Here is a 24,337-nt window from a genome sequence, read left to right as displayed (position 1 = left end):
GGATATTTTGCTTTTACCATCATGATATATAAATCTGAAGCTGCGCTTTGACTGTCCTGGAAGAATAAAGTTTCTCTTTTTACAGTTAACAGATTGAAAGGCTTAGATTTTAACGAAATGACTCTCCTGTAAAAATCTAAAAAACTTGGATATTTCCTGATGGCCACCACTTAGGAGGGATTATTAGGGGTTGACATAACAGAACATGGAAGCTGGAAAAGCTGCTGGAGTGTGCTGCACAGTTCGAAATCTACAGCTGGTTAAAGGTAGGACAGAGTGTTCCAAATGGTCAGATTCCTAACAGTTGCTCTAGTGACAGTGGAGAACAGTTCCAATTCACTTCAGAACCAACTACTGAATATTTTTGAATAAATGGAATTCATCAAAATAAATCCAAATGAAAGTCAGATGTGTATTAAAAGTGGTCAACAGTAGCTCACCTTGTAAACCCTAGATGAGGGGAGTTCAGCTGCAGCGTAGTCTTTCCCCTGTGTTTATTAAGAGTTCCATAGCTCCAGAGACCTGTGTTCAATCCTGACCTCCAGTGCTGTCCGTGTGGAGTTTGCATGTTCTCCCTGTGACCGCATGGGTTTCGCCCGGGTGCCCTGGTTTCCTCCCACATCCCAAAAACATGCAAGTTGGAAGATTGATTGGCTGCTGTAAATTGTCCCTAATGTGTAGGTGAGTGGTAGAATCTGGGGGTAGTTGAATGGGAATGTGGGGAGAATAAAATGGGTTAGGGTAGAACTAATGTAAAAATGGGTGCTTGATCACCAGCAGGGATTCGGTGGGCTGAAGGGCCTGTTTCTGTGCTGTATGCAGGCTCCAGGGGGAGGTGACAAGCAAACTCATGACAATCAATGGAAGATCCAGCCTATTCAATTTATACCCGCATAAGATCATTGAGATAAATGAACAAATGATGCAAGGAATAAAATTCAAAACACCGAAACCCTGACCACCTTCTCAGTATAATGTAACTTTATTTAACTCACAATATATTCTACAGTTGCACTTGCATTACAACACCCGTCACAGCACGATTCAAAGAGGTTTTCTCTTTTAATAGCTTCTTTTTAGAAAGGTTGTTGGTCCTAAAAATATATAGAAAGAAATTAACTTTCAGTCACAAAAAAACTGTACATTATAAAACAGTGGCAACAGCAAATGTCATATAAAAGGGTGCTCCTTTTGGTAAAAGGAATAAAGGAATGGGTTCTTCCTATGCAGACCAGTCTGTTCCCTGTATAAATGACTGATCCCACTACCCTAATTTCCATATTGACTCTTAAAATTAATGTTTTCAAATATTTTTCATGGGTTTTCTCTGTGAGGGTTGATAGTGTTTGAGAACGGGATGGTTCCCTTCCCACTCCGCCTTTATTAAATGTCGTGCATGTGTGTGCATGTAAGTGTGGTACATTTCCGTTTGTGAAAACACCAGTTAAGGACCCAGGAGATCCGAAAGTCAAGAAGCGCAGGTAGACGCCAGGACTGACAATGTCTTCACCTGGGCTGTGGAGCAGAGACTTAATGCTTCGTCTGCTACTTTATAAAATGATCAGCTTTCATCATGAGTTACATAAATGTACGGAAGAGGAAGACAAAGAAAACATTCCTTAGATAAAGAAAGCTCAATGTTTCCTGCTGCTCTACTGTTGCTGCCCTCAGTACCTGGAGACAAGCTTCCATTGCTTTTCCATTACCAAGATTTTGTAGGGTTTAAGTTCTCAAAATATTTTAACATTTCCAAGTCTGTGTCTACTGGGTTAGTGGCCCTTTTCTACATATTCTAAAAATGTTGGCTGCTGCAGAGATTGGGTATTGCGCCCAGCTGCTTGCATTCTGTAGCAATGAATTGGACAAAGGAATCAGATGTGATAGATCCAAGTTTGGTGATGATACAAAGCTGGATCACAGTGTGGGCTGTGAGGAGGATGCAGAGGGGCTTCAGGGGATAAAAGGTAAGATAAGATATCTTTATTCATCACATGTGCATCGAAACACACAGTGAAATGCAATTTTTGCGTAGAGTGTTCTGGGGGCAGCCCGCAAGTGTCGCCACGCTACCGGCGCCAACATATGGACAGGTAAGTGAACGGGCAAGGACGTGGCAGATGGAATATATTGGGAGGTCATCCACTTTTGTGGAAAAAATAGAAAAGTGGATTCTTTTTTAAAATGATGGAAGATTGAAAGGTGGTGGTGTTCAGAAGGAGCTCTGAATCACTGAAAGTTAAAATGCAGGTTCAGCAGGCAGTGGGAAGGCAAATGACATGTCAGCCTTTGTTGCAAGAGGATTTGAGTGCAAGAGTACAGAAGCCTTACTAAAATTATATAAGGCCCCAGTGAGACTACATCTGAAATATTCCCTACAAGTCTTTTCCCCCTACCTAAGACAGGATATTCTTGTGAAGGAGGGAATGTAGCAAAACAGGAAAGGTTCACCAGATTGATTCCTGTATCTGTCAAGTCCTGGAAGAATTTGTACATTTCATTGAGACTCTCTCTCATTTTCCTAAACTCCAGTGTATGGGACCAGTCTGCTTAAGCTCCTCACAGAACAATCTCTCTCCATGCCAGGAATCAATCTGCTGAACTTTTCCTATGTCCCACTACAACACTCATCACAGCACGATTCAGTGATTCTCTCATTTAATAGCTCCCTTTGAGGAAGGTTGTTGGTCCTAAAAAATACATTGAAACAAATTAACTGTCAGTCACAAAGTAAGTGCACATTATAAAACAGTGGCAATGACAAATGTTAAATATAAAGATGCTCCCTTTGCTAAAAGGAATAATGGAATGGATTCTTCGTATACAGACCAGTCTGTTCCCTGTATAAATGACTGACCCATTGTCCTAATTTCCATGTTGACTTAAATTGTTTTCAGATATTATTTCCTATAGGTTTTCTGTGCAAGGATTGATTCTGTTTGAGAATGGGTTATTTCTCCTTCCTTCTGGGACATATTTCATCCTGAATGCATGGAAGGCTTCGAGGAAGATTCTGATCTCAGGATGCAGCCTGCAAGTGCTGGGAGGGCTCAGCCAGGAGCACAGGGCCCCAGAGATCAGAATCACTGTTCCACTGAAGACCAGCAGGTAGATGCTTGGAGCCAGAGTGGAGGGAGAGAGTAATTGAACACCAAACAACTGCAGATGCTGAAATAAAAACAGAAGCACAGTGTCGGAGGAAAGAGAAACATTTTGGGTCAATATCTTTTCGTGAGAACCTGTTTTATTAGCTCCAATGAAGTTTCATTGATCTGAAACATTAAGCCCCAGATGCACTTCCTGGTTTTATTGCAGGGAGGAGGCTGCTACAAGGTCAGGTCCACCATGAGGGTCCCTCAGGGCTGTTACAGCTGTTTTCTTTGCCCAAGGCATCTTCAGGATGAAGGCCAGTGGGTCCAACAACCTTTCTCTGCCGAGATTTTGCCTAATTTTTAGCAGGATTGTGAAAATGTACCTTACCCCCAAGGTCTCCGAACCACACCAATGGCATTTTTCCATTTTGCACGTAGCCTGGCTGTGTGAGATTGTTAATGTAGTGCTGTGGGCCCCTGTATGTTGGGGATTGGGTTAAGGCTATGCAATCTCAATTTGAAGGCTTTGAGCTAATGGAAACTTTAAGCAGCATGTCCCACAGCCCTGCTGTTAGCTACATATAACACAGACTGCATAATCTGCTCCTAACTGGTACATTAACCCATTTGACCCGGTTTCACCCTATCACAGATATTCCCTTTTTCCTATCCATTCCTCCCTCCACTTTCTCTGCAATTTAAAACTCCCAGTTTTTCTCTCCCAGTTCTGAAGAAGGGTCTTCAATTCAGCCTGAAACATGAACTGATTCCCTCTCCATGGATACTGCCCGATCTGCTGAGTGTTTCCAGCATCAAACGCGGGCAAATGGGACCAGCTTAGGTGGCACCTTGGTCAGCACGGACGAGTTGGGCTGAAGGGCCTGTTTCCGTGCTGTATGACTCTATGACTCCATTTCCTGTTCTCATTTCAGATTTCCAGCATCTGCAGTTTTTATTTTGATTTTCCGATATTCTTTGGGCTGGATTTAGGCATCGGTTCTGAAAAGTGAAAGGTCAAAGGCTAACCTACCTCCTGTAACCAGACGTTGCACTGAAACTGACCAATTGAAAGACTTGTTCTCTTCTCTCTCATTCTGATTTGCTATATTTAGTTTCACAGGGAGCAGCACAGCAGTCAGTTGCCACTTACAAACTCAAAAGTGATTGTTTTCTTTGTCTCCCTTATAAAATAAGAGGAATTTTTCAATCACCATCAATTGCCACAAGCGTGTCTGGCACAAGCTTCATCATGTTAACTGCAAACACGCCTACTCCACAGCGGGTGACAGACAATGCAGCCACATCATTTGCATTTTATATCACCTATCAGGAGCAGTCCGTATACGATCTCCAGATGCACACACATTCACTGCTCCTCCGAAACCTGCTTCCCTTTCCAACAACCTGTCACTGGTACACAACATAATTGGCAACAAGTTGCACAGTGCCAAAGACTGTTGCATTGAGGTCCCGTGAATGCAGTGCTTACAACACTGCTGCGGGCTGGCCTTCAATGAAATGAGTACTGAATCTATTGTAGTGAGTGCTCTGAGGGACGAGGAGGCTGTGTTTGATTCAGTAAGAGAGTCCCAGTTAGGTGCCAATGCACTGTTCTCTCTTTTGACTAACTTCTGTTTACTTTTAAGAGTCAGGAGGGGGGGGGGGGGGGGGGAAGGAGAGTGAGGAGAAGAAATGTAGTGACAGAAAATAAAATAAATTCCACTATTCCTGATTGAGTCTGAGGTATGACATTCATGTTCATCCCTGGGGAAAAGAATATTGCTCTATTGCTACAGATGAAGCTTGGTGAAAATCTAACTAAGTTTGCAGTAATGGTTATGGTTGGCCCAGGATTTCAATGGAAAAGGATTTGCAGGGCGCCATTCCGATGCCCAGATTGGGAACTCATTGTTTCAGACTGCCCTTGAACACATAGTACAGTACTGTAGCTCAGTGCAAAACTACAACATAAAACATAAATAATAATATTTACTAAATGACACAAATATAAATAGATAATAGCGAAATCTGAGCCTACTGGTAAATATATCCCTTTCATCTCTTTGAACTGCTTATCTCACTTGTGAGTGAGGATGTCTGTATCATTTGGGAAGGCTAGGGGTGGTGGGGAGGGGAGAGAGGGTCAGACCAAAAGAAAGATTTGGCGGGTCTCTGGAATGTTTTGGATGGGATTTTGGGAAGCTGCTGCTTCAGGGAGGTGGAATGTTTCCTGCAATGACCTCAGACAACGTGAGTTAGAGTCAAACTATGTCTATGGCACACAGCCCTTGGCTGTTACATTTGGTTTGCCTTCTCTCCAGCCCCTGTACTTCCTCAAATGTGAAAGCAAAGATCACACAGTTCAGACTAAACAAATGTTGGCCTGCCATGCCCCTGACAGTGACACAATGTCGACTTCACAAGTCATCTTCAACAAAGGTTTCGATAGGGAAATGAGTGAATCTCTTGGGTTGGGGAGGACCAGTGTCAAACAATTTCAGTGAAAGCTCCTGGTGTGACAAAGTGACACGAATAACCAGCCCAGGAGGGAGAGAGTGTGTAGTTTTAAATCCCAGTCAGCACTAATTAATGAATTTGAGGAACTGTAATGAACAATATAATTAATTTGCTATGTTCCTAGTTAAGCATCTTATTCTCACCCTTTAGTGAAACTAATGAGTGGTGGCTTTACACCAATTGTTGTTTAACTGTCGAGATCTCCAGCAAAATCAAGTGGTACTGGGAGATCTACAGTACGTTCCTCATTGTCATATCCATACTCCATATATTCAACCTTGGCATCTAAAAGCTAAGACTGACACATTGAAGATAGGTTTTTGTTTAAAAAATACCATGGATTGAAATCCAAAGAAAGCCAAGAGAAACTGTCAAAACCTGTGTTGTTTCCAGTCCTAAGCAGTCACCAAGTCACACAGAACTTCAGTGGTGAGAGGCAGTGTTATTGGGTTTTACCATGATCTATACCATCTCCTTTTCCCCCGACCTCCTGGTGACACACTAGCTTGAATGATAAAACTCAGCCCATCGACTCTCAAAGAACTTCTTCATCACATTCCCTGCCTGCCCAATCTCGGAGCTGTTTTCGTTGAAGTTCAGGCAGTTATCGAACACCAAATGAGCATCCGCAGCAAACTCCTTGCAGCTTGTGTATCTGTACGAGAGAGGGCAGGTTAAAACAGTTAGTACCCTTTGAGAAACAGCTGTCAGCCCTCCCTCTATCCCACTCCACAGCTCTGTGTAGTTTGTGGCTTTGTCCGCAGGTCCACTGCCCAGTCTGGTGCTGAGACACACAGAGCAGGGAAGTGTGTGCTTCAACCCTGGTCCAAGCTGAGTGAGAGTGTCAGGGAGGAAGGACTGATGTTAGTGCTGCAGACCTGTAAGCAATAAGCAATGCCTCTGGTAGAAGGGTGTGCATGTGCAGACAATAGGAAGCACAAACCGGCACTTGCTTGACTCATGTTTACAGACCAGACACACTGCCGCTCAACAGGACTTGAGATGAACTCAGCTGTGACACACAGGCTGCCCAATACATCATGGGCACATCCATCTCCATCATCAGGAGTATCTACAGGAGGCGCTGCCTCAAGAAGGCAACATCCATCATCAAAGATCCCCCACCATCCGGGCCATGTCATCTTCTCGCAGCTACCATCAGGCAGGAGGTACAAAAGCCTGAAGTTCCACACCACCAGGTTCAGGAACAACGACTTCCCTTCAACCATTTCGTTCTTGAACCGACCGGCACAACCCTAATCACTGCCTCAGTACAGCAACACTGGGACCACTTTGATCACTTTGCACTAAAATGGACATTTTTTTGTTCTAATTGTGTTCTCCTTGGAAGAATTGTGTATAATTTATGTTTAATTTATGTTTTTCTTGTGAATGTTGTGTCTCTGATGCTATGTGCTGTGATGCTGCTACAGGTAAGTTTTTCATTGCACCTGTGCACACATGTACTTGTGCAGGTGACAATAAACTCCACTTTGATTTTGATTTACACTGTTGCTGTTTCCCCCAATCAGGCACTTCCAATTATCAAGAAAATCTGACTGAAAATTACCTTCAAGGTGAAGCAACTTTTCCACAGATGGGAGTTAAAGAGCACCCGCAGTGGTCAGTAATCCCAGGGAGATCACACTCAATAAATTTGGAAAGCATGGGTGCCAGTCTTCTTTTGAACTGATCTTTATCCTATCGTGTGTCGGGTTTATATGGAACCAAAAGATCTCATTCTACAGAGATTCGTTCCATGTAAGTTACTGTTGACTCATTCGCAAAATGGCCTCAAAGCTCAGAAATACAAAACCTGTTTTTTCTTTAAAGTATCTATAGCCTCTAACTTAGCACCCAAGGGAGTGGTTGGGAGGGAGAAACTGCCTCTATCTATTTGTATTTCACATGGGACCTGTCCAGTTATTGAACTCTAGTCTCTCCTGGTGCATCATCTTGAATGGGGCAGAGCCATTTGGGACAGTTTTTAGCCCACCTGACCAACCCCAGGCTCTGAGGACGACTGAGTGCACTGGAAGAACGCTCCTTTCCATGTGTGGATCTCATCAGGAAAATAAAACCCAAACGCCAGGCCCAGCACCGTCACCGACTTCTGAAAAATTCTGGCCACAAACACGTACAATGAGAAGCTCAAGAGGTTCTTCCTGTTAAACACCATCCACCTTCCCCCCACCCACGCTGAAATAAAAGCCCCACCCAACTCCCTTTCACTCGAGTGCTTCTCACCAATCTCCAGCTGTCACTGAGCTTCAAGGCAATGATACTCACTTCCTTTCAATGAGCTTGCCCCTGATGGTGGAAAAGTCCATGGGTTTTTTGATGACCTTTCTGTAACCAGGCACCATTCGTGGGTTGACAGGGTGCAGGAAGGGCCAGGCATCCTCGTGGGATTCCATTTCCATGAGGATAACCCTGCAGGGAACAATGCTCGGCGTTAGTCTCAGATTGAGCAGGATGCACACTGATAGTGGATCATGTGCCCTGCTTTGGGGAAGACTGGATTACCCAGGCTTTATAAATAGAGGCACAGAGTACAAACATTCACTGAACCAGTGTAAAAGACAGGTAATTCTGGTCACCGCATTATAGGAAGGACGTGAAGGTCCCAGAGAGACTGCAGAGGAGATTTACTGGAACGCTTCCAGGATCGAGGGGTTTCAGCTCCCAGGTTAGACTGGAGAAGCAGGGGGTGCTCCTCCCTGGAGCAAAGAAGGTTGAGAGGAGATCTGACGAAGGTGGACAAGATGAAGCCTGGTTTAGACAGGCTAAATTGAGGGAAGCTATTTCCATTAGTGAGCACAGATTTAATATTTTGGCTAAGCGATACAAGGGGAGGGGGAAGTGTGAGGGAAATTATTTATGCAGAGAGCAGCGATGACCCAGAACTGACTTCTTGTATCCATGGTGGAGATACAGTCAATCAGGCCTTTGGGTGGGAATCAGACAGGGACTGGAGGGAGGGTAATCTGCAGGGAGTGGGTCTGATGTGGTGTAAGAATTCCATGCTTCAGTTCTAGTCGGGACACTGGGGTCAGTGTTGGCAAGATGTCACTGTGCCTCTAAGGTTCTGTGCTCTGGACCCAAAGCACAGCAAGGCAAGACCTTCAGCAGAGGGCAAAACCCAGGAGAAGATAATCAGTATTCTGCTAACACCCAGGGACATATATGGAATCAGTGAAAGTAGCAGCAGTGAGTCAAGGAGCAGACAGGCCAGACCAAGGCTCCTTCTGTGCTGGCACCTACTCGCACAGTGCGAGGTCCTTCGGATCATTTTTGATTGAGATTCTCCTTCTCTTGGTAGCAGGTGCATTTCCAGGTGACGGAAAATTACTCCTCTTTTTGTTTCTCCTTTTCTCAGAGCAGTATTCCACACCCCTGACATTACTGACTGTGTTTTCGGTACGCTTCCTGTATCTTCTCTGCTTGCCTTTAGTCGGTAACGATCCAGGCTCGACAGAGTGGCTGTTTGCCTAGAAACAGGACAAAACTCGTCAGTGTCTCCCGATCCGCTGTGGTGAGCCCAGGGTGATCCCACAGTGAACCCCACGCCCGCTATGGTGACCCCACAGTCACCACCGCGCCCACTGTGGCAAGCCCAGGATGGCCCCACATACACAGGACCCCTCTGCCCACCACGGTGATGTCAACATTCCTGGTGATAGACAATCTCTCCCTTTCTTCATCGTGTATTTTCAAAAACAGTGGACCAAAACTGCCAATGTCACGAACCTTTCTTGCAGGACGCTTCCTGTCTCTTCTCTGCTTGATTTTACTCCGTGACAACCTAGGCCTGACAGACTGGCCGTTCGCCTGGAAACAAGACAAAACCCGTCAGTGACTGGCGCCACACACGATCGGTTGCAATTCCCCTCCACTGCAGTGGGTCTGTCTCAACATGTTAGATGGTGGGTGGAGATACCTCAGCTGTTCCTGCACCACCCTTGAGTGCCCGTCACACTGTTGGCTGAAGTCCACCAGCACACTGCTTGTTGTGTGTCAGAGGGAGCAAAGTGCAGAAGAGTTGTCAAAAATTAAGCTAACCAGATATAAATGGGTCACTAGACTGTAAACTCGGTGAAAGAGGCAGTTGTGTGCTTGCTCCTACAGGTGAGTTTGCTTGTACACTGCTCTGCATTCACTGCCTCAGCTCTCTGCAAGGAGAGCAGGCCCAGATTGTAGTGAGATCGCACGGCACAAGATTTGCAGTGTCTGGACTGTGTAACCCCGTTAGTTCCCTCCAGCACTCCTTGGCTCTGAAGGGACGGCAATAACTAGCCAGGATACCTCCACAGTTACGGGCCAATAATTCAATGCACGGGCTTTGCGTTAGTACCTGGCTGGGATTTCCTCTGTGGTCACACAACCCACTGTCCAGCCTCTCGGTTGAAAATTGTTTCCACAGCCGAGATACTGATGATTCCAGGCAACCATACCTCAGGAGGGCTCAGTGCCTTTAGGAGAGGGGGCAAGGAAGAAGCCTTTGTGTGGGGCTGTCAATTAAGTTAGCTAGGGTGGTGAGTACTGAACTGGATGTTCCAGCAATAAAGAAATCCAGTAATCCTTAGTGCTCTTAAGAAAGGCTTTATTATGAGGCAGTGTCTGATGCTGGGAAGATACTCAGAGACATAGACTGGTACTCCATACCTTGCTGATGCAGATCGGACAGAACCAGTCCTCCTCAGGGATCTCAACAATCTTGGGCTTGAGGCAGAAGGTGTGGCAGCCCTGCTCACAGTTGTCACACAGCAGCAGCAAATCATCTTTGTTTCCCTTTCGACAGATCTGACATGACTGCAAAATAAAGGCAGGAAAGGGCACTGCTTCACTGTTTTCAGCTGGGTTTGGCTGTGGGCCTTAAAAGGACTGTCATTATGCTTTGGAATCATGAGTGAGTACAGAGACTCTGTGTGCTGCATGCACCCAATAGAGGCTTCCCACAGTTTTCAGACAGCTTTTAAACAGATCTTTTTAAAGAGACACAAATGATCGGTGGGGTAACACACTGGCCAGGCAATTTGCTTTCTCTGTCCATAGCAGAACTGGATGTTTCTGCTCCAAGTCATGATTTTGGCTCAGTTTTTCTCTCTCTATTGGCTGGGCATGTCCCACAACACATAACGTAGACAAAGAAAATGTAATCACCCTCCAACTGCCTCATTAACCCTTATGCCCTTGTCCCACCCAATCAAAGATATCCCCTTTGTCCATCCATTCCTCCCCCACACTTGCTCCAAGTTAAAATTACCTTCATTATCTCTCTTTCCCAGTTCTGGTGGAAGGCAACAGACCTGAAACATTAAACGTTTTCTCTTTGCATGGACGCTGCTTGACCGGGTGAGTGTTTCCAGTGTTTTGTTTTTGTTTCAGTGCTGGGTACAATGTGCTATGGTGGCAGGACACCTCAGGGTTGGGGAGAGGGAGGGGTGACACAGCCTCCCAGGGAGCCCTACGAACAGAGTGCGCATGCACCCGGCTGAAGAGAGGAAGACTCCAGCCTGCCCTGGGGAGCCAGCCTGTTGAGTGTTGGTATCAGCCAGGCTGAAGGGAGAGCTCAGTGGATCTCCTGAGGGGAAGGGGATGAGGGTGAAGGGGGGAATGTAACCAGGAGGTGTTGGAAGCACACTGCAAGCCCAGATGCCATTTTGGTAGGGAACTAAAGAAGTATATTTAAGAGAGGGAGAGGGGAGGCGGAGAAAGAGAGGGGAGGCGGAGGGAGCATAATCTGACAGACAGACAGATGCTGTTGATAAATAGATGGGATCCAGAAAGACAGGTGGGCAGTGAGGTGGCGACAGACAGGGAGATGGATGCAACATATGTATTAGGTAGATATTTAGGCAAACTGCATTTACTAAAGGACTGATTTATCAGACTTACCACTTTCAGAACAGACTTCTCCCAAGCGATGGACTTCTCCAGCTGCTGGATGCACATGAATACCTGAGCAGCGTTTGTGCACTTCAGTAAGGTTTCCCGCCACAAGCTCAGTCCAGGAGGGATCGAACCTTCATTGCTGTGTAACAGACACAAAGAAAGCCCCTCAAGCAATGACTGTTCACAGTCTGCCGCCCACAGTGGTGTGACTGTCACAGCGCACAACCAACTGGAAGATCCAGAGATGGCAGGTTAATGATTCCCCCTTCACTGAGGTGAACCTGAGGCAGCACAGTGGCGCAGAGGGTAGAGCTGCTGCCTCACAGCGCCAGAGACCTGGGTTCAATCCTGACCTCCGGCACTGCCTGTGTGGAGTTTGCACATTCTCCCTGTGACCCTGTGGGTTTCCTCCAGGTGCTCCAGTTTCCACCCAAGACAAGTGGGTCAGTGGATTAATTCTTCCCACATTCCCCATCAATTCTCCCCACCCCATCCCCTTGCCCCAGGGTGGAGTATGACAGGGGGGTGGGAGGCGTTGATGGGGAATGTGGGGAGAAAATGGGATGTGTAAATGGGTGCTGGATGGACAACACAGACTTGATGGGCTGAAGGGCCTGTTTCCCGGTTGTAAGACTCTATGACATCTCTGCAACATTATAACCAGTTCTGTGTTGACTGCACATATTCCAGAATTCAAAAGTAAATAAACCTTCACCTCAGTGTAAACGGAGGCCATGGGATTTACATTTACAGCTTCTACCCCACTGTGATAAGACTATTGAATGGTTCCCTTATACGATGAGATGGACTCTGACCTCACGATCTACCTTGTTGTGACCTTGCACCTTATTGCACTGCACTTTCTCTGTAGCTGTGACACTTTACTCTGTACTGTTATTGTTTTTACCTGTACTACATCAATGCACTCTGTACTAACTCAATGTAACTGCACTGTGTAATGAATTGACCTGTACGATCGGTTTGTAAGACAAGCTTTTCACTGTACCTCGGTACAAGTGATAATAATAAACCAATACCAATACATTTGCCAGGCTACCTGATAGCCTTGTTGGCTTGGGTGTGGTACTGAGCCCTTCAGACTGGACATGGTTGGCCGCTGTTCTCCAGGGAGAGTGGGCTTCAGAAGCCCAGGGTTAGTGAGAGAGAAAGGAACCAATCAGGGTCACCAGTCCGGGGCGTTATCCAGTGCCTCTGCTGGGAAGCGAGTGTGCGTACCTCGGGGAGGCAAGGACTCTGTTCCAGCTCAGAGTTTCCCTGCACCAACAAACTGCCAAGAGAAATTTGCCTTTGATTGCATTTGGCAGGGGTGGGGTGGTGGTTGTCAGTTGGCGAGGGAGACAATTCAGCAGTGGTCTGTCCCCCTCTGCAATGGTCCCAAAGACTGATCTGCTGAAAATTCCAGTTGTCAATGAAGGTCAAAGGGTCAGTCTAGGCTAGGGTCGCGGTGGGGGGTTGGCATAGAACGCTTCAAACCACAAGTTATCCTGCATGAGGTAAGGAGAAACCGCAGACAGGTTTCCATGATTGTCTGTAAACAGTGGGAGCTCTCAAGGTCAACACCAAGTCGGGAAATTCAAGCTAGAATGTAGCTAGGTATTGCAGTGAATCAAAAACTAGGTGCAAGGGAACTAAAAACTATAGGGCTTAGATTTAGGGTGAGAGGGGAAAGATTTAAAAGGGACCTGAGGGGCAACTTTTCACGCAGAGGGTGGTCAGTGCATGGAACAAGCTGCCAGAGGAAGTGGTTGAGGCAGGTACAATAACAACATTCAAAAGACACTTGGACAGGTACATGGATAAGAGAGGTTTTGAGGGACATGGGCCAAACGTAGGTAAATGGGACTGGCTTAGATGGGAATCTTGGTCAGCGTGGATGAGTTGGGCCGAAGGGCCTGTTTCCGTGCTGTATTATTCTACGACTCTAAGTAATGACAGTGTAGATTACCTGTTCACTTCAGTCTCGAAGACACCCTTGACAGCAGCTTTACTTGCTGTTGCTGTGGGCTCCAGTTTCCTTGCGGCAGCGGCACAGAGTGGTTCCTTCAGATACCGCCGCTCTATGTTCAGCTCCAATGTCACCAGACGGCTCACAGCTAAATCCAGGGGGTTGTTATTTCTCCGCATGAGCTCCATCTCTTCCTCGTCTTTTACTTTGCCTTCACTGGAGGTCAGGCACTTCTGATCGAAGTACACCAGGTCGTCACGGGTGGAATCTGTGTCTGGACAGGACCAGCCCTGGACAAATCAAAGACAATGCTCACACCCTGCTGGCAAATAAATCTCCAGTTGCCCATTCAAATGCGAGTGCTGGGCGTCGCACTCGACACGTGCACTTGTCCTTTTAAATCCACGCAATGTGACAAAAGTGCAGCTCTCCATAGTCTGCTGCCCATTCCATTCTATCATTTCGGGAAGTGACAAGTTGCCAGAATCACAGCGGGTCGAGCAGCATCCATGGGGGAGGGGGAGAAAAGGAATTGTTGATGATTCGGGTCCTGAAACATCAATGATTCCTCTCCCCCGACAGATGCTGCTCGACCCGCTGAGTTCCTCCAGCAGATTGTTTGTTGCTTCCAGCATCTGTGGTCTCTTGTGTCTCCGGATGTCAGACTCACACCCGGAATACTGTGCAGAGTTTTGTAAAAAAGAATATAGTAGCATTGAAGGCAATCCAAAGGAGATTCACCAAGCTAATTACAGGGATAAGAGGGATGTCCTAGATAATTTGGGTCTGTATTCCTTGGAGTTCAGAAGAATGAGGGGTGACCTTATTCAAACATATAAGATCCTCAGGGGGTTTGGCCAGATAGATGTTGGGATGTTTTCACTAGTGGGAGAGTCACAGGCAAGGGCACATACTTACAACACAATTTAAACGGTCATTTAAAACTGAGGTGCATAAAAATTTCTTCCCACAGAGGGTGGCGAATTTCTGGCATTCTCTGCCTCCAAGGTTGGTGGAGGGTGGATCATTAGAAATATTTAAGGGGGAGATATTTGAAAGATCAAGTAATTGAGGGGTATGGGGAACTAGCACAGAAGAGGAGTTGAGGCCAGCGTAGAGCAGCCGTGGTCGTACTGAATGGTAGGGCAGGCTCGAGGGGCCGAGTGGCCTACTCCTGCTCCTATTTTCTCATGTTCTTGTGGGTCCTGATTGCACTGCAGTATCTCCCGTTCTAATAAAGTCTTCCCCAGGGGCACTGAACCATGAAATTCTGCCATCCCTACAATGCACAGGTTGTTAAAATCCTTGCTGGGGTCAGCTAACCACAATATTGCCATTTACCTTATCTTTTTTTTGACCACTGGTCTTGACCCTTCAGGTGGGTCATCAAGTGTCTTGTACTTTTTAATTAGATCATGAGGCTGGTCAGTGACCTTGCAAACATCTCGAAGGGTCTTGATCTTTCAATGGAGGTGACAACTTGACTCTTCAACTTGGTTACAAGAGCCCTTTAGCAAAGATCACCAAGGGCCTAGACCCTTCGCCTTTCTGAAGGATTTGCTCTTCCAAGTTCCTGCTGGGTGCTAATCTGTCAACTTCACTGTGCCCAGTCTCTGGACATGGCCTGGTTGAAGCTGAACTTCCTGCAGCTCATCTCTGGTGAGTCTGAAGCCACCTTGGTGGACTCTCCCCTGCTTCACTCACCCTTCCCCTCTGATCCAGCAGCAATGTTTCTCCCTCTCACACCTTGGCCATCCTCCTTCCCGCTCCTCATTCAGCCACCCTCTTTGGGACAGTCAGGAACTCCCTTCCACATGGCTCCATCTTGCCTCGCCTTCAAAATTCTCCTGGTGACCGTGCTTGTGGCCACACCTCTGCTCCTCCTTCTGCTGATGTCCAACACTCAAGTGGGAAGTCCCACGGGACACTTTGCCATGTCAAAAAAAGGTGCAACATAAAAGGGGAATTGTGGCTGTGGTGGAAGCAATGGAATCTTACAGCACGGGAACAGGCCCTTCGGCCCATTAAGTCCGTGCTGACCATCAATCACTCATTTAAACTAATCCCATTTTATTCTCTCCACATTCCCCTCAAATCCCCCGAGATTCTACCCCTCACCCACACACTGGGGGCAATTTGCAGCGGCCAATTAACCCACCGACCCGCACATTGTTGGGATGTGGGAGAGGGCAGGGACGTTACTGTAGCAGTCAGCGTAACGCTATTACAGCGCCAGAGACCTGGGTTCAATTCCGGCCACTGTCTGTAAGGAGTTTGTACGTTCTCCCCGTGTCTGCGTGGGTTTCCTCCCACATTCCAAAGACGTACGGGTTAGGAAGTTGTGGGCATGCTATGTTGGTGCCGGAAGCATGGCGACACTTGCGGGCTGCCCCCAGAACACTACGCAAAAGATGTATTTGACTGTGTGTTTCGATGCACATGTGACTAAAAGATATCTCTTATAAAACCAGAGCACCCGGGGAAACCCACGCAGTCACAGGGAGAATGTGCAAACTCCACACACACAGACAGCGTCAGAGGTCAGGTTCGAACCCAGGTTAAAGGAGTTCCACCAGCTGCACTACTGTGACACTGATGCAACTTTGACTGTGGAAGAGGGAATCCTGAATTAATCAGGCCTATGTGCTGGTGCAAGGGAAGGGTGAGGGCAGTGTGTGCTGGCCCAGTGTCAATCAGCGTGTGGCTGGTTGGTCTCCATTTGATAATATGCAGTGTTTGTCAGCACCTCCACCTGCAGACTGGCAGATATCACCCTCTGTTCCAATTCCTCAAGGTACTGCAGGACCTCAAGGTCGGCTAAAATCGCCCACTTCTCTGGTTTCCAGTTCTCCACCATTTCCTTGGTAACTAGTTGTTCCTCGTTATTGTTGCTGAAGAGGATATCTGAGCAGGAGAAGAAAACAGGGACATAAGTCAGGTTAACAAACTTGAGGCAGGGCTACAATGCACTCAAGCCTGTTAGGTCGAGAGAAAATCAGCCACATGTTTAGCTTCTGATTGCTTCCTGGCTGGCAAATGTATAGTGTGCATATCAGCTATGTTCAGGACTGGGCTCAGTTGTGATGCCCTCCCCAGTCAAATAAGCTACTAACATTCAATGTCCAGGTCTGCATATCAGAAGCCAGATGGGTGAGTAACCCATTGAATCTCAGCTGGAGGTCTGTGATCATTGCTGGGTCCTCTGTTGTTTGTGACTATATATTAATGATTTGGATGAAAATTTAGGTGGTCAGTTTAGTAAGTTTAAAGATGACTTGAAAATTAGTGGATTTGAGGATAACGAGGAAAGTTGTGGAAGGGTACAGCAGGGTATAGATCAGCTGGAAAATTGGACAGAGAAATAGCAGATGGAGTTTAGGCCACATTTGGAGTACTGTGTGCACTTCTGGTCTCCGCACTATAGGAAGGATGTGGAGGCTTTAGAGAGGGTGCAGAAGAGGTTTACCAGGATATTGCCAGGATTGGAGTGTATTAGCTATAGTGGCATGCAAAAGTCTGGACACCCCTGGTCAAAATTTCTGTTACTGTGAATAGCTGAGCGAGTAAAAGATGACCTGATTTCCAAAAGGCATAAAGTTAAAGATGAAACATTTCTTTAATATTTTAAGCAAGATTACTTTTTTATTTCCATCTTTTACAGTTTCAAAATAACAAAAAAGGAAAAGGGCCCGATGCAAAAGTTTGGGCACCCTGCATGGTCAGTACTTAGTAACACCCCCTTTGGCAAGTATCACAGCTTGTAAACGCTTTCTGTAGCCAGCTAAGGGTCTTTCAATTCTTGTTTGGGGGATTTTCGCCCATTCTTCCTTGCAAAAGGCTTCTAGTTCCCTGAGATTCTTGGGTCGCCTTGCATACACTGCTCTTTTGAGGTCTATCCACAGATTTTTGATGATGTTTAGGTTGGGGGACTGTGAGGGCCATGGCAAAACCTTCAGCTTGTGCCTCTTGAGGTAGTCCATTGTGGATTTTGAGGTGTGTTTAGGATCATTCCTGTTGTAAAAGCCATCGTCTTTCCATCTTCAGCTTTTTTACAGACGGTGTGATGTTTGCTAGCAGAATTTGCTGGTATTTAATTGAATTCATTCTTCTCTCTACCAGTGAAATATTCCCCGTGCCACTGGCTGCAACACAAGCCCAAAGCATGATCGATCCACCCCCGTGCTTAACAGTTGGAGAGGTATTGTTTTCATGAAATTCGGCACCCTTTTTTCTCCAAACTTTCCTGCATCCTCACCACAAAATTCAGCGTCAGAAGTTTGCAAAGGAACATCTAAACAAGCCTGATGCATTTTGGAAACAAGTCCTGTGGACTGATGAAGTTAAAATAGAACTTTTTGGCTGCAATGAGCAAAGGTATGTTTGGAGAAAAAAGGGTGCAGAATTTCATGAAAAGAACACCTCTCCAACTGTTAAGCACGGGGGTGGATCGATCATGCTTTGGGCTTGTGTTGCAGCCAGTGGCACGGGGAACATTTCACTGGTAGAGGGAAGAATGAATTCAATTAAATACCAGCAAATTCTGGAAGCAAACATCACACCGTCTGTGAAAAAGCTGAAGATGAAAAGACGATGGTTTCTACAACAGGATAACGATCCTAAACACACCTCAAAGCCCACAATGGACTACCTCAAGAGGCACAAGCTGAAGGTTTTGCCATGGCCCTCACAGTCCCCTGACCTAAACATCATCAAAAATCTGTGGATAGACCTCAAAAGAGCAGTGCATGCAAGACGGCCCAAGAACCTCACAGAACTAGAAGCCTTTTGCAAGGAAGAATGGGTGAAAATCCCCCAAACAAGAATTGAAGGACTCTTAGCTGGCTACAGAAAGCGTTTACAAGCAGTGATACTTGCCAAAGGGGGTGTTACTAAGTACTGACCATGCAGGGCGCCCAAACTTTTGCTTCGGGCCCTTTTCCTTTTTTGTTATTTTGAAACTGTAAAAGATGGAAATAAAAAAGTAATCTTGCTTAAAATATTAAAGAAATGTGTCATCTTTAACTTTATGCCTTTTGGAAATCAGGTCATCTTTTACTCGCTTAACTATTCACAGTAACAGAAATTTTGACCAGGGGTGCCCAAGACTTTTGCATGTATAAGGTTAGACCAGCTTGGATTGTTTTCTCTGGAGCATCAGAGGCTGGGGGAAATCTGATAGAAGTTTATAAAATTATGAGAGGCAGATTAGGATAGATAGTGTCTTATTCCCAGAGTGGAAGTGTCAAGTACAAGAGGTCGTAGGTTTAAGGTGAGAGGGGGAGAGTTTAAAGGGGTTTAGTAAGGCAAGGTTTTTTTTTTACACACAGATAGTGATGGGTGCCTGGAACAGGCTGCCAGGGGAGGTGATAGAGGCAGTTACGAAAGCAACATTTAAGAGGAATTTAGACAGGCACATGATCAGGCAGGGAATAGAGGGATCTAGTCTGTGTGCAGGCAGATGGGATTAGTTTAAATTGACATTATGGTCAGCACAGATGTGGTGGGCTGAAGGGCCTGTTCCTGTACTGTACTGTTCTATATTCTATGTTCTCTCCTTGAGAAAACATCACCTTTTACTGTCAGAGTAAACCTCTCTGTTTGAATGAGTTATTTTGGTACAGATTTATACAATCCTGTACAGTAATCAGAGACACAGAGCCCTACCTGTGTTATCCCTCATGCAGGCTTGATTGACATAGTCCATGTGCTTGAGGAGCTGTTTGTGTAAGGCCTTTTCCCGTATCCCCCGTGGATGAAGCACTTTGAGCAGGCAATTCAGCTCCTCCGGGCTGCCAATGTGCCACCAACCTTTCTGCATCTCTACAAAAGACACAAGTCCACACATGATTAGTAAGTGAGTGCAGCTCCAGATCCGTGCTCCTCTAATTGCAGCACAGGCGTTGAGATGTAACCATTCAATTCCAAAGCTTGCATGAACTGTTTAAATTGTAAGCAGGCTGGTTTGCAAAACCAAATGTAGCTGCCCAGGTTTCAGACACCCAGGACAAATGAAAGGCTGAGCACAGCAAGCTGATGCCTTCAGATAGTGGGCTAATTAAGTTGTGGAGATTCCTGAGTTGTTTGATTGTTGACTGTTACAGCTAGAGAAATACTTTAAGGGCCTTGCTGGAGCTAATGTATTTTCAAGTGAGATTAGTAGTGACAGCTGTCTTTGTTACAGGCAGGAACTGTATAATTTCAGGCATCAAAGACAAACTGAGTTTACAGGGTGACTCTTTGGCTACAGGAAAGACGATCTTGCACTCATACAATTAGACAGCTGGGAAGAAGGGCCTTTGACTCATTGTGCCTGTACTGGCTCCTTGAGTTGACAAATGAATCCTAATCCCAATCGCTCACCCACAGTCCTATAAACTTTAGCCCGCTAAGCATTTATCCAGTTTCCTTTTCCAGCAAAAGTGGCATTTCGGAGAGACATAAAAGACTATTTCTGGTGGAGAAAAGTGTTCACAGAGACTCAAGTGGACTTTTGATATTACACATACAGTGTCTGCATTTTGTCTGGTTTCAGTGTTGATGTTTCAGTGTGTTTAAATGAGACATAAATACTGTTGGAAGTTCAGCCAGTAATTGCGATGTTCCACATAGTCCTACTGTGGTTTATAAGCACACTAAATATTTATTTCTGTAGAAAAAAAATCCTTTAAAAGCCACAGCCACATTTCGCTTGAGAGAAATATTAAGTGGATATTAAGTGGTTGGATTTACCATCAATTCAAAGATAGCTGGCAACATGTTAAAGAGCTGCACTACCACTGGCATCCAATAGAGTGAGTTCTAACAACATGGATCTGCAGTGGTGGGCTTGGTACAAAGCTTTGAGTTTGGCTGCTTTAGAGAATGGACCAAAATCATTCAAGCAAAGTGGGTTAAAGAAACAACAATTGTTTTGTAAAATATTCTGTAAATTCACAGCAACACTGAACTGCAAACAGGTTTTATAACTGATTTATATAATGGCTTATCACCTCCGCTGGTGCTCACAGAGCATGGAGTTTTATAACATAAATATTAGCAACTATGTGTGGAGGAAAGTTGAACCAGGAATTGCATACAAGCAGGCTGAAAAAGAACCTTGTGGATTCAAAGCCCACTGCAGAGGTTATAGGGTCAAATCCCCTGCTAAGGTTGGTGGGGGAAGGCTGTTGGAGGGGCTGTGTTTTGAATGAGATATTAAACTCTCAAGCAGGAGATAAGGGAACCCAACACATTATTTTGAAGATGGGCAGAAGAGTTCTCCCCAGTGTCCTGGGGCCAACACTTACCCTCAATCAACATCAGTGAAACGGAGATAAAAACAAAATATGCTGGAACACTCAGCAGGTCAGGTACTAATTGTTGATTCTGTTTCTCTCTCCACAGATGCTGCCTGACCTGCTGAGTTTTTATTTCAGATTCCAGTACAGTATTTTGCATTTCGATCACTAAAACTGATAACATTGCTGTTTGTGGGAGTTTGTTGTGCACAAGTTGCTCACTGCATTTCTGACATTACAACACTCTAAAAAATGCTTCCTTGCCTGTGAAGTGCTTTGGGACGTCCTATGGTGGTGGAAGGTGCTCAAGGTATGTAAGTAATTCAATTAATATTGATGGTTACAATCAGTTTGTAAGGTTCCACTTGCAGCCTGCAGCCTTGACCTCAACAGTGAGTGCAGTTAACAGTTCCCCTGCTTTGGTCTCATTCTCTGGTTAATGCTAGAACAGAGACATGCAAAATTACCCCTATCACATGGGCTCATTAGCCAAAGAGTATGGCTTAACAACAGCATTATATCATATCAATTGCCTGGTTAATGACTGTCTAGTACTACTGTAACCTATTGGTCCTTAGCAAAATTTTGTGTCATTTTAGGGAAACCAAGATTTATTTTAATCAACAAGTGACTGCAAGTAAGTGAAAGGCTGTAATTTAATGTCAAGAGTCATCCACAAAACAATCAACAAATATCTCACTCTTTATGACACTGTTTCTGCACCTTAACTGTTCTTCACTTGCACAAACAGAGTCAGCGTAGGTTGAGTTAAAGAGGGAGAAGAGTGGTGGGGGCACATTGATGGATGTGGGGTATGGGTAACATTGAAGTATTCAAGAGGTAAATGGGTTTGCATAAAGATTAAATTTATGGTTAACACAAGACTTGTAATTTGTGGGAATGATGATCCATGTAATCACTTGGGGGTTTTGGTAAAGGACCCACTTTTTATAAAACAGCCTTTTTTGAACATGAATTTTTCCATCAAAGGTTAGAAGCAGAACAAGAACACAAGGTTTCCTGAGCCACGTTCCACACATTTCTCCCCTAACAAAACCTGACTGGGTGGGAGCCCCAACACTCCCAAGGAATCTCACCTGGTGGAATTGGCTTCAACTGGCACTGACTGAACTCCTTCAGGAATTTTGATGGCCGCCCACGTCGTTTAGGTAACACCGGCCAAGGACTCTCAGCCTGAGGAAGGCCTTCAGTCGGATGAGGTTTGACCTTTTCCTTGGTCGCGGGGGTCTTAGCTTGGGGAAAGGTGGAGCCTGAGGTCCCAGAAGCAGGGTCAAGAATCAGAGGGTCTATGAACTGTGTATCAAATGGGGCTTCCGTAAATGGCTGCAAGAGAGAGGAAAGGTGAATGAAGTGAGCAACAAACAGATGCGCGTGAAGCTTGAAGATGCCCAGTTGAACAGGGTTGTCCGGACGCCCGGTTGAAGATGCCTGGTCCTAGACCTCAAACGTTGACTGGTTTCTCTCTCCACAGATGCTGCCTGGCCTGCGGAGTGTTTCCACCATTCTCTGTTTTTATTTCAGGTTTCCAGCATCTGCAGATGTTGCAGTTCTCGCACGGTGCTGATGTCTGGATAAGTCTCCAACTGGATTGAGGTGGCCCACATCTGGCACCTTGACAGATGTCAATCGGCATATCTTCCAGTCAAGACTCAGGGGTGAAAGGGTGTGCTAAATGCAGCCAACCTGACCACACGAACTGTTTCAACATCCAAGTTTAAGATCCGCCTCCTTCCTGGCCTCCCCCACCCAAAGAAACAAACCACGTACCTGTGCAGCGGCAGGTGGCTTCAGTGCACCACAGTCCAGTCCATTTGGATCCGAGTCCACGAAGTAGGACTGATGCTGTAGTGCTGGTTGTGGATAAGTTGGGAGTTGGGTAACAGACGAGGTGTCGCAGGGGATTCTGGGGAGAAGGCTGAACCACTGCCCTTGCTTCTCAGCGCAGTCCTTGACCTTTTGTTCTGAGCTTGGAACGCTGAGATCAAACAGCTTGCGGTTGCTGGCCAGCAGGACCTCCGGGGAGAAGGCAGCCAGGCTGTCTTTGCTGGTGCTGCACTGAGGTGTCGGGATGGAGAGGTCGGACACGGAGTTCTGCAGGACGCTCAGCCACGCTAAAAACACAGCCAACTGTTCAAGGTTCGAGTGAGGCTGGCCAGCGGGAGGTGCCTCCTGCTGCAAACCGCTGCCGCATTTGACGTTTGCCCGCTGCCGTTTTGGGCTCTCTGGGGCAGCCGGGTTAGCCTCGCACTTCCTCCGCTGGTCATCCTTTGGCCTAATCGGAGTGCTGGGTTTCGCACTCAGTGCATCGCCCACGTGCACTTTAACTGGGGCGCTCTCGAGATGCTGGGGCTGGTTCTTTTCCACATTCCCCTCTTCAGTGGCTGGTAGAGAGCAACAGCAACAAGGCGTCATCAGAGTTACACCACGACAGTCTGAATGGGTTCCACAGTGCTTAGTGTCCGTCCTTAACATTAATATGTTGAACAGTGTCAAAAACAGAAAATGCTGGAAGAACTCAGCCAGTTAAGCAACATCTGTGGAAAGAGAAGAAGGTTAACACTTCAGGTCAGGGACCCTTCCTGAGGGGCTTCAACCTGATATGTTGACTGGTTTCTCTTTCCACAGATGCCTGACTGACTGGCTGAATTCTTCCAGCATTTTCTGTTTTTGTTTCAGATTCCAGCATCTGCAGCTTTATTTGTTTTCCATTAACGTTGAACAGTGTGTCTTTCTGGGCCATTTCAGGGGACAGTTAAGAGTTAGCCACTGCTCACTCATCTGGAAAAATAGCATGATTCTTCCCCTTACGGACCTAATGCAGGTGAATGGGATTGGTGGGGATAGGTGCAGGGACAGCATTGATGTGGTGGACCGAAGGGCCTGTTTCTGTGTGGTAAGACTCTGTAATTCTAAAGGGCAGACCCTGAAGTTTCAGGGTCACCACTACTGACACAAGCATTTTATTCCAGATTTATTTCGGTACTTGAATTTACACTGCCCAGTTGGTGTGGTGGGATTCCAGCATCTGCAGAATTTCTTGTGTCTCAAAAAATGAAAGGTGTTGGTGATCAGAGGGACCTGGGTATTCCTACACACATATCACTGAAAGTTAACATGCAGGTACAGCAAGTCATTAGGAAGAAGAAAGAGGCAAATGGCATTCTTCACTTCTAATGCTTTGAGTGTCAAGCTAGGAGTTTCCCTTGAACAGAAACAGTACGTATTCTGCGACTGAACCATCTCTCGCAGAAGCGTTGGGATTGTGAGCCTTACCTGCCAATTCCTCAGAGCCTTCCACAAACACGCCACTAAGGTGAGGAAAAACCCAGTAGCGACGCCTGAAGCGGTCCCGCCCCAATAACAAGGCACGTAGTTTCTGGGAGAATTGAAGCAGCTTCCGTGCAAAAAAGATTTGTCGCTATGGAAACAAGCAGTTGAGGCAATGGTTACCAAACAGCAGTGACATATAGTGCTATTGAGCTCCTGCATACTCAAAGACAATATATCCGAGCACTTTACAAGGTGGAGAAAGCGGTCTGGAGGCAAAAGAGATCGAATTCAACGTGTGCGTG

General features: G+C 46.0%; 1 protein-coding gene across 3 annotated transcripts in view; it reads right to left on the bottom strand.

Moving 5' to 3' along the window:
* Positions 1–969: 969 nt before the first annotated feature.
* LOC127566942 (bromodomain adjacent to zinc finger domain protein 2A-like) overlaps positions 970–24,337 on the bottom strand; it is a 91,704-nt gene continuing 68,336 nt past the window's right edge. For all 3 annotated transcript variants that reach the window (XM_052009482.1, XM_052009483.1, XM_052009484.1), the window contains 12 exons: positions 24,039–24,183; positions 22,533–23,146; positions 21,842–22,088; positions 19,132–19,287; positions 16,214–16,371; positions 13,468–13,757; positions 11,505–11,640; positions 10,272–10,418; positions 9,357–9,437; positions 8,871–9,097; positions 7,896–8,039; positions 970–6,261 (listed from right to left, as the gene is read on the bottom strand). In XM_052009482.1, the coding sequence (XP_051865442.1) occupies positions 6,108–6,261; positions 7,896–8,039; positions 8,871–9,097; positions 9,357–9,437; positions 10,272–10,418; positions 11,505–11,640; positions 13,468–13,757; positions 16,214–16,371; positions 19,132–19,287; positions 21,842–22,088; positions 22,533–23,146; positions 24,039–24,183 (2,499 nt within the window). In that variant the 3' untranslated portion in view covers positions 970–6,107. The remainder of the gene's footprint in view (positions 6,262–7,895; positions 8,040–8,870; positions 9,098–9,356; positions 9,438–10,271; positions 10,419–11,504; positions 11,641–13,467; positions 13,758–16,213; positions 16,372–19,131; positions 19,288–21,841; positions 22,089–22,532; positions 23,147–24,038; positions 24,184–24,337) is intronic.

This window comes from Pristis pectinata, chromosome X (genome assembly GCF_009764475.1).
Source record: "Pristis pectinata isolate sPriPec2 chromosome X, sPriPec2.1.pri, whole genome shotgun sequence".
In the NCBI taxonomy this organism is placed as follows: domain Eukaryota; kingdom Metazoa; phylum Chordata; class Chondrichthyes; order Rhinopristiformes; family Pristidae; genus Pristis; species Pristis pectinata.
The sequence above is the reverse complement of the archived record's forward strand: the minus strand, read 5'-3'. Positions and strand labels throughout refer to the sequence as shown.